Source organism: Gossypium hirsutum, chromosome D01 (genome assembly GCF_007990345.1).
Source record: "Gossypium hirsutum isolate 1008001.06 chromosome D01, Gossypium_hirsutum_v2.1, whole genome shotgun sequence".
In the NCBI taxonomy this organism is placed as follows: domain Eukaryota; kingdom Viridiplantae; phylum Streptophyta; class Magnoliopsida; order Malvales; family Malvaceae; genus Gossypium; species Gossypium hirsutum.
In genome coordinates, this window is record NC_053437.1 from 42,855,995 (window position 1) to 42,868,122 (window position 12,128).

Genomic DNA, 12,128 nt, shown 5'->3' on the forward strand with positions numbered 1-12,128 from the left:
TAGTTTTTCAAATTTAAAAAATTAAATTTATAATTGAAGAGTGTTTATGGATGGAGTTAGTTCTAGATTGATTCTATCTATTTTTAATATTTTAATGTTTTTATCGATAAGTGATTAGGTGTAAGTTTGAATTTTTTTTAAAAAAATTATTGAGTAGGATAGTCATAAATTTCGAATATGAATTGTAAAATAAATACGAAGATATCAAACAAATATTTTAATGAATTTTAAAATATTCAAATAAAATTTTAATACAATAAAAAATCAACATGTTAGTCTTAAAAATTTAGGTTTAATTACGAATTATACCCTTCTATTTCATGTTAATTTTTCAAGAAAAAGTAGAGAGACCCAGGTAGGTATAATTACAACTTTAGTCCTTGATCTATCAGGTAAGTGAATTAAAAGCCCTTATCTCTGCCATTACAAAAGATAGGGAAGCGTGCCTGGGTCCCCCTAACATTCCACTCCTTCAGCTGGTCTTAATATCTAATCAACCAAATTTTAAGGATCCCAAAACTTCTTTTTCTTTTTCCTTTTTGTTCAAAGATTCCAAAAGTTGTTGACATTACCAATCTAACAAGGTAAAGTCGTATACGCTTTTATTAGCCTAATAATTTGCCCTGTACTTTCATCACAAATTATATTTAGATTTATCTCATCTTCTCTTAGTCCCTAATCTTCCCCTATCTGTTTTGGGGATTTTGAATCTGTAGTCTTTGATTGGTTCAGTTGCAAAACAATCATGGGATCTGTGGATGAAGAGAGATCGCTTTTGGAAGCTGAACTTGATCAGGTATCTTTTTTTTTCTTCAGGTTTCTCTGCTTCCCCTTCATCTTTAATTCTTGGTGGTTATAAGATTTTGATTATTTGCTCACAGACACCTTCAACACTGAAGAAATTTCTGGTTTTTGTTGTCTTTTCTTGTTAAAATTCTTTACCTCGGAGTTTATGCTGATATGAATGTTTTAATATTTGGTATTTCCAGGCTGAAAGCAATGGGCTTTACACTGGGGATGGCTCCGTTGACTTCAATGGGAATCCTGTTTTGAAGCAGAGTACTGGAAATTGGAGAGCATGCCCTTTCATTTTGGGTGAATTATTGTAAATTTATCTATTTTCTCTTCCTTTTAAATGGGTTTTATTTGAGTAAAGCTTATCTTATTTCTGCAACTCTTTTATATGGAATTATAGGTAATGAATGTTGTGAGAGATTGGCTTATTATGGGATAGCAGCTAATCTTGTAAGTTACCTGACCAAGAAACTGCATGAAGGAAATGTATCAGCTGCAAGAAATGTAACTACTTGGCAAGGAACTTGCTACCTTACACCTCTCATTGGAGCTGTCTTAGCAGATGCATATTGGGGAAGATATTGGACAATTGCGGCTTTCTCCACTATTTACTTCTTCGTAATATAATTTACTGCTAACTACTACTTTTTCCTGCTTTAGATGCTCATCGTTTTATGCTTTAATTAGTTATTTTTCTGATATATGATGTAATTGTTGCTTCATTATTTTGAACTACTTATCATGAAGTTGATCCTGCATTCAACTGCAGTAGTCTTTGGCTGCTGTTCCTTTGAGTGTGTTTTGCAGTTCACATTATGCCATTAACCCTGATATGCATGGTCCTTCACATGTGATTTAAATTCACGCATGGTTCTCCTCTTCTGTTGCTAGTAGTTTTAAATCAGGAAGCACTTTGACTCCTTTGTAAAGATTTTAAGGCAGTTTTAAAGAGTAATAACATATTTTCTGGAATTTATAACTCACGTTAATATCTTCCAACACTTTACACGGTAAAGAATTTGATATTTGGCTATGTGAGGACAACAATTTCTCATCATTTTAATCATATCATTGACTAATGAATTCTGGTACTTCCATTAAGGTAAAGTGGGCAAGTTATTTATATATTTTGATTTCACTTACTGATGCATTGGATAACACATTTACTATTTGATGTAGGGAATGTGTACATTGACTCTCTCAGCATCAATTCCTGCACTGAAACCTGCTGAATGTGTGGGTTCTATTTGTCCCTCAGCTACTCCAGCTCAGTATGCTGTATTTTTCTTTGGGCTTTATCTGATTGCATTAGGGACGGGTGGAATCAAACCGTGTGTTTCATCCTTTGGGGCCGATCAGTTTGATGATACTGATCCCAATGAAAGGGTGAAGAAGGGGTCCTTTTTCAACTGGTTCTATTTTTCCATCAACATTGGTGCTCTGGTCTCAAGCAGTCTTCTGGTGTGGATTCAGGACAATGCTGGATGGGGTATTGGATTTGGCATTCCAGCATTGTTTATGGGCCTTGCAATTGGAAGTTTTTTCTCAGGCACGGCACTCTATAGATTTCAAAGACCAGGAGGAAGCCCTCTTACAAGAATGTGCCAGGTTTTGGTTGCAGCATTTCATAAACGGAGCCTCAAGGTACCTGAAGACAGTACTCTCCTGTATGAAACTGGTGACAAGCACTCTGCCATAGAAGGAAGTCGGAAACTAGAGCACAGTGAGGAGTTGAAGTAAATATTCTTAATTATTTTTCTGAGTTTTGAATGATTGATCTCGATTTTCTATTCCTCATGATTTAAAAGAAATATTCTCTCTCTCTCTCTCATTAAATCCTATGAAATTGAAATTCTCTATCTCTTTAGACAAGGAATTGGTAATGGACGGTAAGGAAAAACATAGGTATTGAAACACTGACTGTTCATCTCTGCAGAAATATGCTGATGGCAATTTATCCACTCTATCAAACTCCTTCCAAGCTCAATTTTCATGGGAGCTTATGTCCCCTGTTATCTCTGACTACTTGTTTATAATTTCCATTCTCTTCTACTATTCCCAGCATATGAGGAGCTTTGCTTTGAATGTTAAGCTTATGTTATTCATAGTGTTAATTGATGACTTGAATTGTTAAGGAACAAATTGACTATATTAAAAACATGGCATAGAAAGATGGTTTTACCCATGCATATTTGTGTAGAGAAAGAGGAGTAGACAAAGTGGAATTCTGATGGATAATTTTTGGTTGGCTGCCATTTGATGCATTGATTCTGTCTTCATTCTAATTCTAACTTTCATTTCTTCTAGCCCCAAATTAAAAGATAAAATATTTCTGTAGTGCATTTTCTGATTATCTTCCGGTAGTCTGTCTTGATGCACTTATCGCACTCAAAGTGTCATCTGATTTATTTCTGAAATTAACTGATTTAGGCAACTTTCATCTATGACAGTGCTGTTAATTATTTAGGTTCATTGAAGTTTCAATTCCCTGGTTCCTTTTTTCATAGATGAGTTTTGGAGTCGTAACAGCTAGACTGTTTTTTTCTTTGTTAGTTTTGCTAAGACCATCTTGTTGCAGGTGCCTAGATAAAGCTGCCATAGTCACTGATGTTGAAACCAAAAGTGGGGACTTCTCAAATCCTTGGAGGCTTTGCACTGTAACACAAGTGGAGGAATTGAAAATCTTGATCCGCATGTTTCCCATATGGGTTACTGGAATTGTGTTCTCTGCTGTATATGCTCAAATGTCAACTATGTTTGTGGAACAAGGGATGATGATGGACACAAAAATTGGTTCTTTCACTATTCCTCCTGCTTCTCTCTCAACTTTTGATGTTATTAGTGTTATTTTTTGGGTTCCCATCTATGATAGGATCATTGTCCCAATTGCAAGAAAGTTCACACGTAAGGAGCGGGGCTTCTCAGAGTTGCAGCGTATGGGAATTGGTCTCTTTATTTCAGTCCTATGCATGTCAGCCGCAGCTGTAGTGGAGATCAGGAGATTGCAGCTTGCTAAAGAGCTAGATTTGGTCGATAAGCAGGTCGCCGTACCCATTAGTATTCTTTGGCAAATACCTCAATATTTCTTGTTGGGTGCCGCAGAGGTCTGCACATTTATCGGACAGCTTGAGTTCTTCTATGATCAGTCCCCTGATGCCATGCGGAGTTTATGTAGTGCGCTTTCACTTCTGACTACATCTTTGGGCAATTACCTGAGTTCTTTTATTCTAACTCTTGTAACTTACTTCACAACAAAGGGTGGCCAGATTGGTTGGATATCGGACAACCTTAACGAGGGTCATCTCGACTATTTCTTCTGGCTCTTGGCTGGTCTCAGCTTCTTCAACATGTTGGTGTATACCCTATGTGCTTCAAGGTACAAGCAGAAGAAGGCTTCCTAAAGTTCCTTCTCATATGGAGAGAAATTAAGCTGAAATGTTATTATAGATAAAAACTGTATGCATCTCAACACAGGGACATCCTTCCACTTCGGAAACCAACTATCTTGTATCTTATTGGGTTATATTCATTTTCTAGCTGATTCTCGCATATTGTACATTAATACTGCATGGTTTTCAATTATATGCCATCCTTCAATGTCGGATTAAATTGTCTGCATCTTGTTGGATTAAAAGACTTGCTTCGTTTAAAGTAACAATCTTTGCTTTCTGTATTGATTCTCAATATTTGATACTATTATAGATTTAGCACAACTATTTTGGTTTGATTGAAGGTGTTTTTAACAATAAAAGCTACAAAATTCACATTGGGTAAAGTTTGTCTTTGTTTTATTTTTTTCTTCTCCCAATTCTTTACTATTTGTAGATGAAACTCAGTGAACTAATAGCAGAAGTATATCCACCATCGATAATGAGGTTATGTGCTGTTATGAATCCGGTGTCATCTGAGGCAAGGAACACTGCAGCTTGGGCCACATCTTCAACAGTTGCAGCTTTCCCACGTAATAGACTCCCTTGATCACCGACCAGTTTCTTCACTTCTTCGGGTGTTGTTTCGTTCCCCCGGAACATTCTATAACCACTAATGAGCATATCTGTAGGTACACCATGAGGAGAAATGCAGTTCACACGAATCCCGTGCACACCTAACTCGCATGCTGCGGTTCTCATCAGTCCGACGATACCAGCTTTCGACAAAGAGTAAGGGTGAGACGCTAGCCCTCCCATGATGCCTGCAGAACTTGATGTACATATGATGGAACCTTTTGTATTGCATCTCAGCATGGCTCGTGCGGCATGCTTGATCGCATGTACATTGCCAAGCAGATTGATTGAGACCAGATGTTTGACTTGTTCCATGTCAAGGCTGGTTATGCTGCTTGCAGTGCCTCCAATGCCAGCATTGCTAAACAGTATGTCTAGTTTGCCTTTCCATGTGATGGCAAGTTGGATAGCTGATTCGACATCACTTTCCTTGGCTACATCACAATGAATGTAGCGAGCTCCGATGGAGTCAGCAAGCATGGTCCCTGTTTCATCTAATATGTCAGCAATGACAACATAAGCCCCGTTTTCAGCAAATAATTTAGCTGTGGCAGCTCCAATCCCTCTTGCACCACCAGTTACAACTGCGACTTTGCCAATCATCCTACAAAAAGAAAAAGGTATTCATTTCGGATTTATGTATATAAGATTCATCGAACATGATGCAGTGAAAAGATCATTAGTAAGAGAGGCTATTGAAGTAGCCATTGGTACCAACCTCTTTGCAGACGAATTCTGCAAATCAACATGCTTATCAACACCTTGCTCCATTGCATACACCAAAAAAGCCAACATGGTGTATATATAGGAACGACTCAAAGAGGCTTTTCGAAGGTTTTTACCTGTTTTTTTCCCTTTCTTTTTATATATAAAAGAGTTGGGCACTCTTTACATTCTCAACAACTACATCCAAACTAGATGCTTGGTAATGTTCTGTTGATAGATTCTTCTTTAAAATCATGTGTAAATATGCATTTTATTTTGTGGTTGTTATCTACTTTTTAACAACCATATACCTTCTCATTTCTTCATAATGTAAAAATTTCCTAATGCACAACACACACTCAAACACATGAAAAAACTTATTAGAATTATATTTTAGGTCTAATTCTTCTCCTACTTCTTGTACTGTTTGCACATTTGAATTTTAACCCTCTACTTTTAATCCCAGGAATTTAGTTTCTCTACTCTTTTGATTTAAGAATTGAAGTTCCATTGTTGATCGACTAGCTCGATTGGTATGGGTATTCCTATCAATATAGGAGGACGTGAGTTTGGGTGCGTTGAAACGGATTATTCTCCTATTTATAGGTAGGGGAGGAACTATGGATAGTTGTAAATAAAAACAATTGAAGTTTCTTTGATGTAATCATTATAACAGGTCAGATTAAATTAGATAGTGTAATATTTTTAAAATTAAAAAAAAATTAAACATGTGATCAATATTACACGCCTGAAAAGTTAAATAAATAAATAAGATATTAAATTTAATAAGACTTACAATTATGAATGCGGGATTGAGCTTTTTTAACACTTTTTCAAAGAAATAGGATTAAAGTCAAATATTTTTGTTACATGACTTTCACATGATTGATAGTTTTTTTTTAGTATAAATATCACATAATTTATTTTAATAAAAGCCTTTTGAAGATGTTAACAATTGGATTTCAATCATTAAATTAAAAGAGTATAAGGGCTAAATTCTTGAAAGTGAAAATAAAAGGATTAAATTTCTAAATTACAAAGAATAGAAGGACTAAGAGCAAAGTTAGACCTATATTTTATCTTAAAATACATGAAAAAAAAGAAGTTACCGCAGTAATATTACTGTTTTACGATGTTTTCAATCTGAAATCATTTTCGGTAAAAAACTCCAAAACAGAAGAAAAGCATTGCAAATGTAAAAAATAAGCAACAAGGCAGCTTCGTGACCCAAAATACTGTTAGGAGCGAAGGAGAGAAAAATGGAAATGAAGGGTTCATCGAAGAAGATGATAGCAACAGAGGCAGAGATGGTGGAGAACAAGGCCCCCATCCCATACAGAGACGAATGCGCCCACCTTCTCTTCGTACTCAACAAGTGACGGCAAGCCGAGTTTTTACTTGCCTTGGAAATGCGAGAACGAATGCCACTCGTACTAGAAGTGCGAGTACGAGCTCGTCAGGGAGAGGATGCTGCAGATGCAGAAGATCCATGAAGAAGAGGCCAAGTTGAAACAGTCTGGGAAACAAGCCGGATCCATCCCTCTCATTCCCAAAACTGCTAATGCTTAAACTATCTCCATGGTCAGTCAAATTTCGTTTCTTTTTCTTATTTTCTATGATTGGGTGGGGTTGGATGGTTCTATTTGATGGTTTTTTGTCGATTGTTTTCCCATTTTTGCATTATTTGTTGATGGGTTCTTTGAATTTATATTACGGATTTTAAAGCTTGAAAATTTAGGGGTTCTGAGCAGGTTAAGTTTTGATTTTGTCAGGGGTTTGCTGCTAAATATTCACTAGAAATTTCATGCTTGGTCTTAGTAGTGAATTGACGCGTTTAGGTGTTTCTTTTTGCTTCCTTGTTGATTGTGAAATTAATGCGTTTCTGGCACTCTACTATCGGTACTTCTAAGAAACCTGGTTTCTTGTCTTACATTAAGGAATTCCTTTGGGTCTATGGTTCCTGTGGTATTTGATTGAAAGGTAAAGGGAATCTGGGATGTACCGTTTGTTGTGTTTTTGTTTTGGGGTCCATTAGTCCATTAAATTCTGTTCATTTTGAAGATTTTGGAAACGGTATTAGGTTGTTCTTGCCTAATGGTTTAGAATGTTTTATATATGTATTGTTATGGGGAGACTGAGAACAGCAAACATTCTGGAGTTCATGTTGAGGTTCAGCCTCAAAAAATGGGTTTGATTAAGACTATGAACAGTCATGTGATGGCTATTGTTTGCAACTGTTTTCTGGATCTTGATTAATGAGATTGCAGGTTATGTTTTTTTCTTGCAATTGATTGCACTCCTGGTGCTTTTTAAGTTACCTTAAGGCAATGTTGTCAAGGGCACCAGGTGTGCTCGAGGCACTAGGACCTCTATATAGCCTAAGATGCAAGGCGCAAAAAATGCGCTCTCCTGAGTAAACCAAGGCGCAAGCATATAAATATTTATATGTAAATTGTATATAAAATCATATGTAACTAATAATTAATAAGTATTAATTGAATAGTAAAAGAAAGATAAATTTTAACATAGTTCAATTTATAAATTAAAAATATTGTTCAATAGTTTAAGTTTAATAATTTACTTAATGTATTGTAAAATAAAACACCATAAGAACGAAATTAAATATCATCATCAAAAACTAGCTCTAAATTTCTTCATCTTCTCTTGAAAAGTTTTAACTTTTAAGAGTTAACTAGTTTTTTATATAATAAAATTAGGTCTGTAATTAATTAAAAAATATTTTATTATATTTTTTTCTTTTACAAGTTAAAAAAATAATAATAAACAGGAGAATGGAACAGCTCTTTAGTGAGGTGTGCTTTTTCTTGCACTGCGCCTTAGCACCTAGGCGCTCGCCTAGGCGCTTGCCTAGGCGCTTGCCTTGACATCACTGCTGTGGGGTATCCTGACCTGTGAAGGTGGTTTTGCTTTGAAAATTAGATGCCCTTTCATGTTTAGGTTCATTTCTTTTATTTCAATGCATTGGTAAGCTTAGCCAATGACACTATGTTGATTGTGATCAGTATAAGATAGTCTGATTACAGAGTATCGAAGAAATAGAGATTTAACAAGAGAGCATCGAGGCTTTACATGTACATGGATAAAAATGTAAGATACCAGTTAGCTATTTAAGATGAGTCTTGATTAACTTGATTGTTTTCGGTTCTTTCTATCTAGTGGTATCTATGTAATACAAGTTTTAATTGAGATATCTTAGGAGGCTTGAGCTAGCAAATTGAATCCTGTTTTAAGTGAGATATCTTACAACCGTGTATTTGAAATTGATAGTTCAGCTCCTCAAAGGGAGACGGAAACGTTAGGACTCATTAAAGAGAGATCCAGATCTCTTTTTAGGGTTTTGATAAAAACCTGACTTAGCTTTTATCTTTCCGTATGTCCCTTTAATTAGAGGTTACAATAATAAAAAAATATACCAAACTAAATAAAGTCCTATCAAAATACAACTTCTATTTTAATAGTTGTTAAACAACTTTATTCTAAGAGTCCTATCCTAATAACTTCTCCTAAGAATCATACGTAACAACTACTCAGCATCCGAAACAATACTCCCCTCCTAGAAAAAGAGTTTGTCCTCAAGCTTAGGGTCAGGGTAAACTTGGCTAAAGGTAGATTCTCAAGAGTGAATGGCACAACTAACAGTCGAAACCGATAAGGGTCTTGCACCTTCATAAATTTATTATCCTTTAACAGCACCATTGAATAAATCTTTTCAAACTTCTTACCAGCATTCTCAATTTTGAAAAATACCCCAGCAAATATAGACCCATTAAACATTTTCAATGCAGAGTCGAAGGTTTTTTGGATTGGGTTTAAATAAGAAGACGGGTTGTTGGCTGAGTTCAGAAAGAGTTGATGAATAAGGTAAAGAAGTGAAATTGGTTATGACTACCTTGGTTTTTGTGAAGATGGGTTTAGAAGGATTGGATGCATAGGATGAGGAAGAGAGACTAGTAAAGACTGACATGGTTTGGTTTTGTTCAGTTAGAGGGTCGACCTTTGCATCTGCCCTAGGGTTACAAACCTGTTTACTAACAATCATGTTATCTATTCCTTCAAGCATATGATCTAACACTTGGGCTTTGTTCTTTGCAAAGATTGCATCCACATACTGTTTTCATATTTGTTCTATCTTTGTTCAAAAAAGCTCGAGCTTCTTGCATAGTTCTGGTTGCCACTTTGCTGATCACTGTTTTACCATTGCTGAGGGTCGTTGGCTCTGAATACCAAATTGTTACAACTGTGTTTTTGAGATTGATAGTTCAGCTCATAAAAGAGAGATTGAAACCTTAGAACTCGTTAAAGAGGCATCCAAATCTCTTTTTAGAGTTTTGATATAAATTCCACTTAGCTTTTATTATTCCATACATCCCTTTAGATAGAGATTACAATAATTAAAAAACATATATATCAAACTGACTAAATTCTTATCAAAATAAACAACTATTTTAAGATTTGTAAAACAATTTTATTCTAAGAGTCCTATCCTAACACCTTCACCAATGATTCCCACCTAACAACTACTCAGCATCCATTCCACAACAACATTGTTGCCATCTGTTTTGAGTTGGAAAAAGAACATGGTAAAGAGCTCAGACTTAGGTACCATTTTGTTACTAAATTGAATCACTGAAAATGTTTAGAAGTTTAGAGGATGAAAATGTTTTGTAAACAACTGAAAGTATGTTAATTTAGAAGTTTAGAGGATGGAACCATTTCTTGACAAGAATCTTTTTAGAAAATAATTTGTTAGCAAACTTAATGGAAGAAACAAATATGATCTTTCAAATTTTGGAAGCACCAAAATAAGATAAAGAAGTGAAATTTTGGGTTTAAATTACTGGATGTTTGTGAAATTCTTCTATTTTTGTTTTTTCTCTCCCCCTCATTATAGTACTCCTAAGTGCAAAATCTGCTGAAAGTGACTGCCAAACATGCATTGAAGAGTATCAAATGTTTAACATCTACCACTTTGGGTTGTCTTAATTCCTAAACCAGTCGCTACTAAAAGTTGTCACTAAATAAGCACGAGGTTAGTAGGATGTGTCAGAGGGAAGCTGGTAATCTCTTTAGTGTGGTTGCTTAAGGCTTTGAGAATATAACCCACGGGAAACTATTGGAATAAAAAGGTTTCACAAGTGGGTTTGGTCAGGTTTTATTGTAGAATGAAGAAGTCAAGGATTTAGAATTCCTTTTTGAGGCTGAGCTGCCACTACTAAGATTACTCTGAGTCTGGTGCTGGGTTGATTAAGATTTGACAGACATCCATTTTAGGGTCCTGATCAAGAGTTTTCCTTTTTTCTGCCTTCTGGTCTTTTTAGTGCTTGTCTTGATTCATTTGAATAAGGAGCTCTAGACGCTTTTCATGTTTAACGCTTTCTTTTTTAAGTATTATGTAAAATAAACATTAATTTACTTATTGCAGAATTATTAGTTTTAATAAAATTCTTTGGAATTATGGATGATGGAACTTGATTGTTTGGAGATTGTGCAGCAATTTCATGATTTAAATCAGTTTCCTAGTCAGCCACATATGATCATTAGAGCTATTTGGGAGATGCTTAAACGGTATTGGGCTGTGACCATAACCCATGTGTACTGGGGAAGTAATCGAGTTGCAGATGGTCTAGCGAAGTATGCTACTGGTTTACCTCTGGGAATGCATAAATTTTCATATTCGCCTGATGCTGTGATCCCTGAGAATGCTACGGAGCTAGCTGTTCCTAGGATTGTCCACATATAATGTTTTGCAATCTTCTCTTCTAATGAATAAATTTCTTTATATATAAAAAAAATAGTGTTGGGCATGCAATCAGTAGTTGTATCATTGTATGGCTGGTAGAGAATTATGGAATTCGATCATTCTCATGTTGTACAAGGGATACATGAGTGGGCCTTGGTGATAAATTAAACTCGTGGCTTTCCAAATTCTTCCCCAATTTCGGGTCCATTGCTAATTTTGGTTATTAAATACTACGAATCCTTTCCATGTCTGTTTTGGTTTTAGCTTCAAGCTGCACCTGCTCCTCGTTCGTAGCAAAGAGACAAGTGCTGGCTTTGCATTTTTTATGAAGGCCACAACAGGCTATGTTAAGTGAAAATATGTGATATATTCATTTTGTGAGAGTAACCCATGAACAATTCCTAGTGGTTACCATTACTAACATTCATTAGATTAAGGATTCTCTTTCAAGGACCTAAGCCAACTGTAGCATGCTATGTGCTAACACAATGGATGATACAAAATTAAGAATCATTTGTCTAAAAGATTTTACAAAGTAAAGAAACTATAGTATAGTAGTTTCATATGGAAGATCATGGTATTTATCGCTGCCAAAATGCTTTCATCTTTTTATATTTTTGTATTTCATCTCCACAAAAGCATGAAGGTTTTAACAGCTTTGGTGGGTTCATCAGCCTTGTTTGTGGAATCAACAGTATGCCTGAGATTGATGAAATTAACAGCATAAGCGGGAATCTACGTTTGAAATGAGAAATATGCAAATCATGCAATGGATAGAAACATTTAAAATATGAAAATGATGGAATTTGTTTTGAATGCATGCATAATTCAAAACGCAAAGTTGTAGGGGATACCTACAAGTT

The 12,128-nt window shown here is 35.5% G+C and overlaps 2 protein-coding genes and 1 pseudogene across 3 annotated transcripts; 2 read left to right on the plus strand and 1 right to left on the minus strand.

The window, feature by feature from the left end:
* Positions 1-442: 442 nt before the first annotated feature.
* On the plus strand, positions 443-4,520 carry LOC107922101 (protein NRT1/ PTR FAMILY 8.3). 2 transcript variants are annotated; one of them, XM_016851943.2, is made up of 6 exons: positions 443-584; positions 717-796; positions 990-1,095; positions 1,196-1,413; positions 1,975-2,531; positions 3,374-4,520. In XM_016851943.2, exons 2-6 carry the CDS (start codon positions 746-748, stop codon positions 4,194-4,196), a joined length of 1,755 nt encoding a protein of 584 aa, XP_016707432.1. In that variant the 5' UTR covers positions 443-584; positions 717-745; the 3' UTR covers positions 4,197-4,520. The 2 variants fall into 2 exon arrangements, with proteins under 2 accessions (XP_016707432.1, XP_016707433.1); XM_016851944.2 differs by having other exon boundaries at positions 464-584; positions 733-796.
* On the minus strand, positions 4,441-5,645 carry LOC107922102 (short-chain dehydrogenase reductase ATA1). The gene is made up of 2 exons (XM_016851945.2): positions 5,518-5,645; positions 4,441-5,403 (listed from the first exon to the last, which is right to left on the minus strand). Exons 1-2 carry the CDS (start codon positions 5,592-5,594, stop codon positions 4,611-4,613), a joined length of 870 nt encoding a protein of 289 aa, XP_016707434.1. The 5' UTR covers positions 5,595-5,645; the 3' UTR covers positions 4,441-4,610.
* A 731-nt stretch (positions 5,646-6,376) lies between these two features.
* LOC107920884 (NADH dehydrogenase [ubiquinone] 1 beta subcomplex subunit 7-like) lies at positions 6,377-11,511 on the plus strand (annotated as a pseudogene).
* Positions 11,512-12,128: the final 617 nt, after the last annotated feature.

Coding starts and splice junctions, on each gene's coding strand:
- LOC107922102 (XM_016851945.2), bottom strand. CDS start 5,594: ATGTTGGCTTTTTTGGTGTATGCAATGGAGCAAGGTGTTGATAAGCAT. Junction 5,404..5,517: donor CAGAATTCGTCTGCAAAGAG/GTTGGTACCAAT, acceptor TTCTTTTTGTAG/GATGATTGGCAAAGTCGCAG.
- LOC107922101 (XM_016851943.2), top strand. CDS start 746: ATGGGATCTGTGGATGAAGAGAGATCGCTTTTGGAAGCTGAACTTGAT. Junction 797..989: donor TGGAAGCTGAACTTGATCAG/GTATCTTTTTTT, acceptor TGGTATTTCCAG/GCTGAAAGCAATGGGCTTTA. Junction 1,414..1,974: donor TCTCCACTATTTACTTCTTC/GTAATATAATTT, acceptor TATTTGATGTAG/GGAATGTGTACATTGACTCT.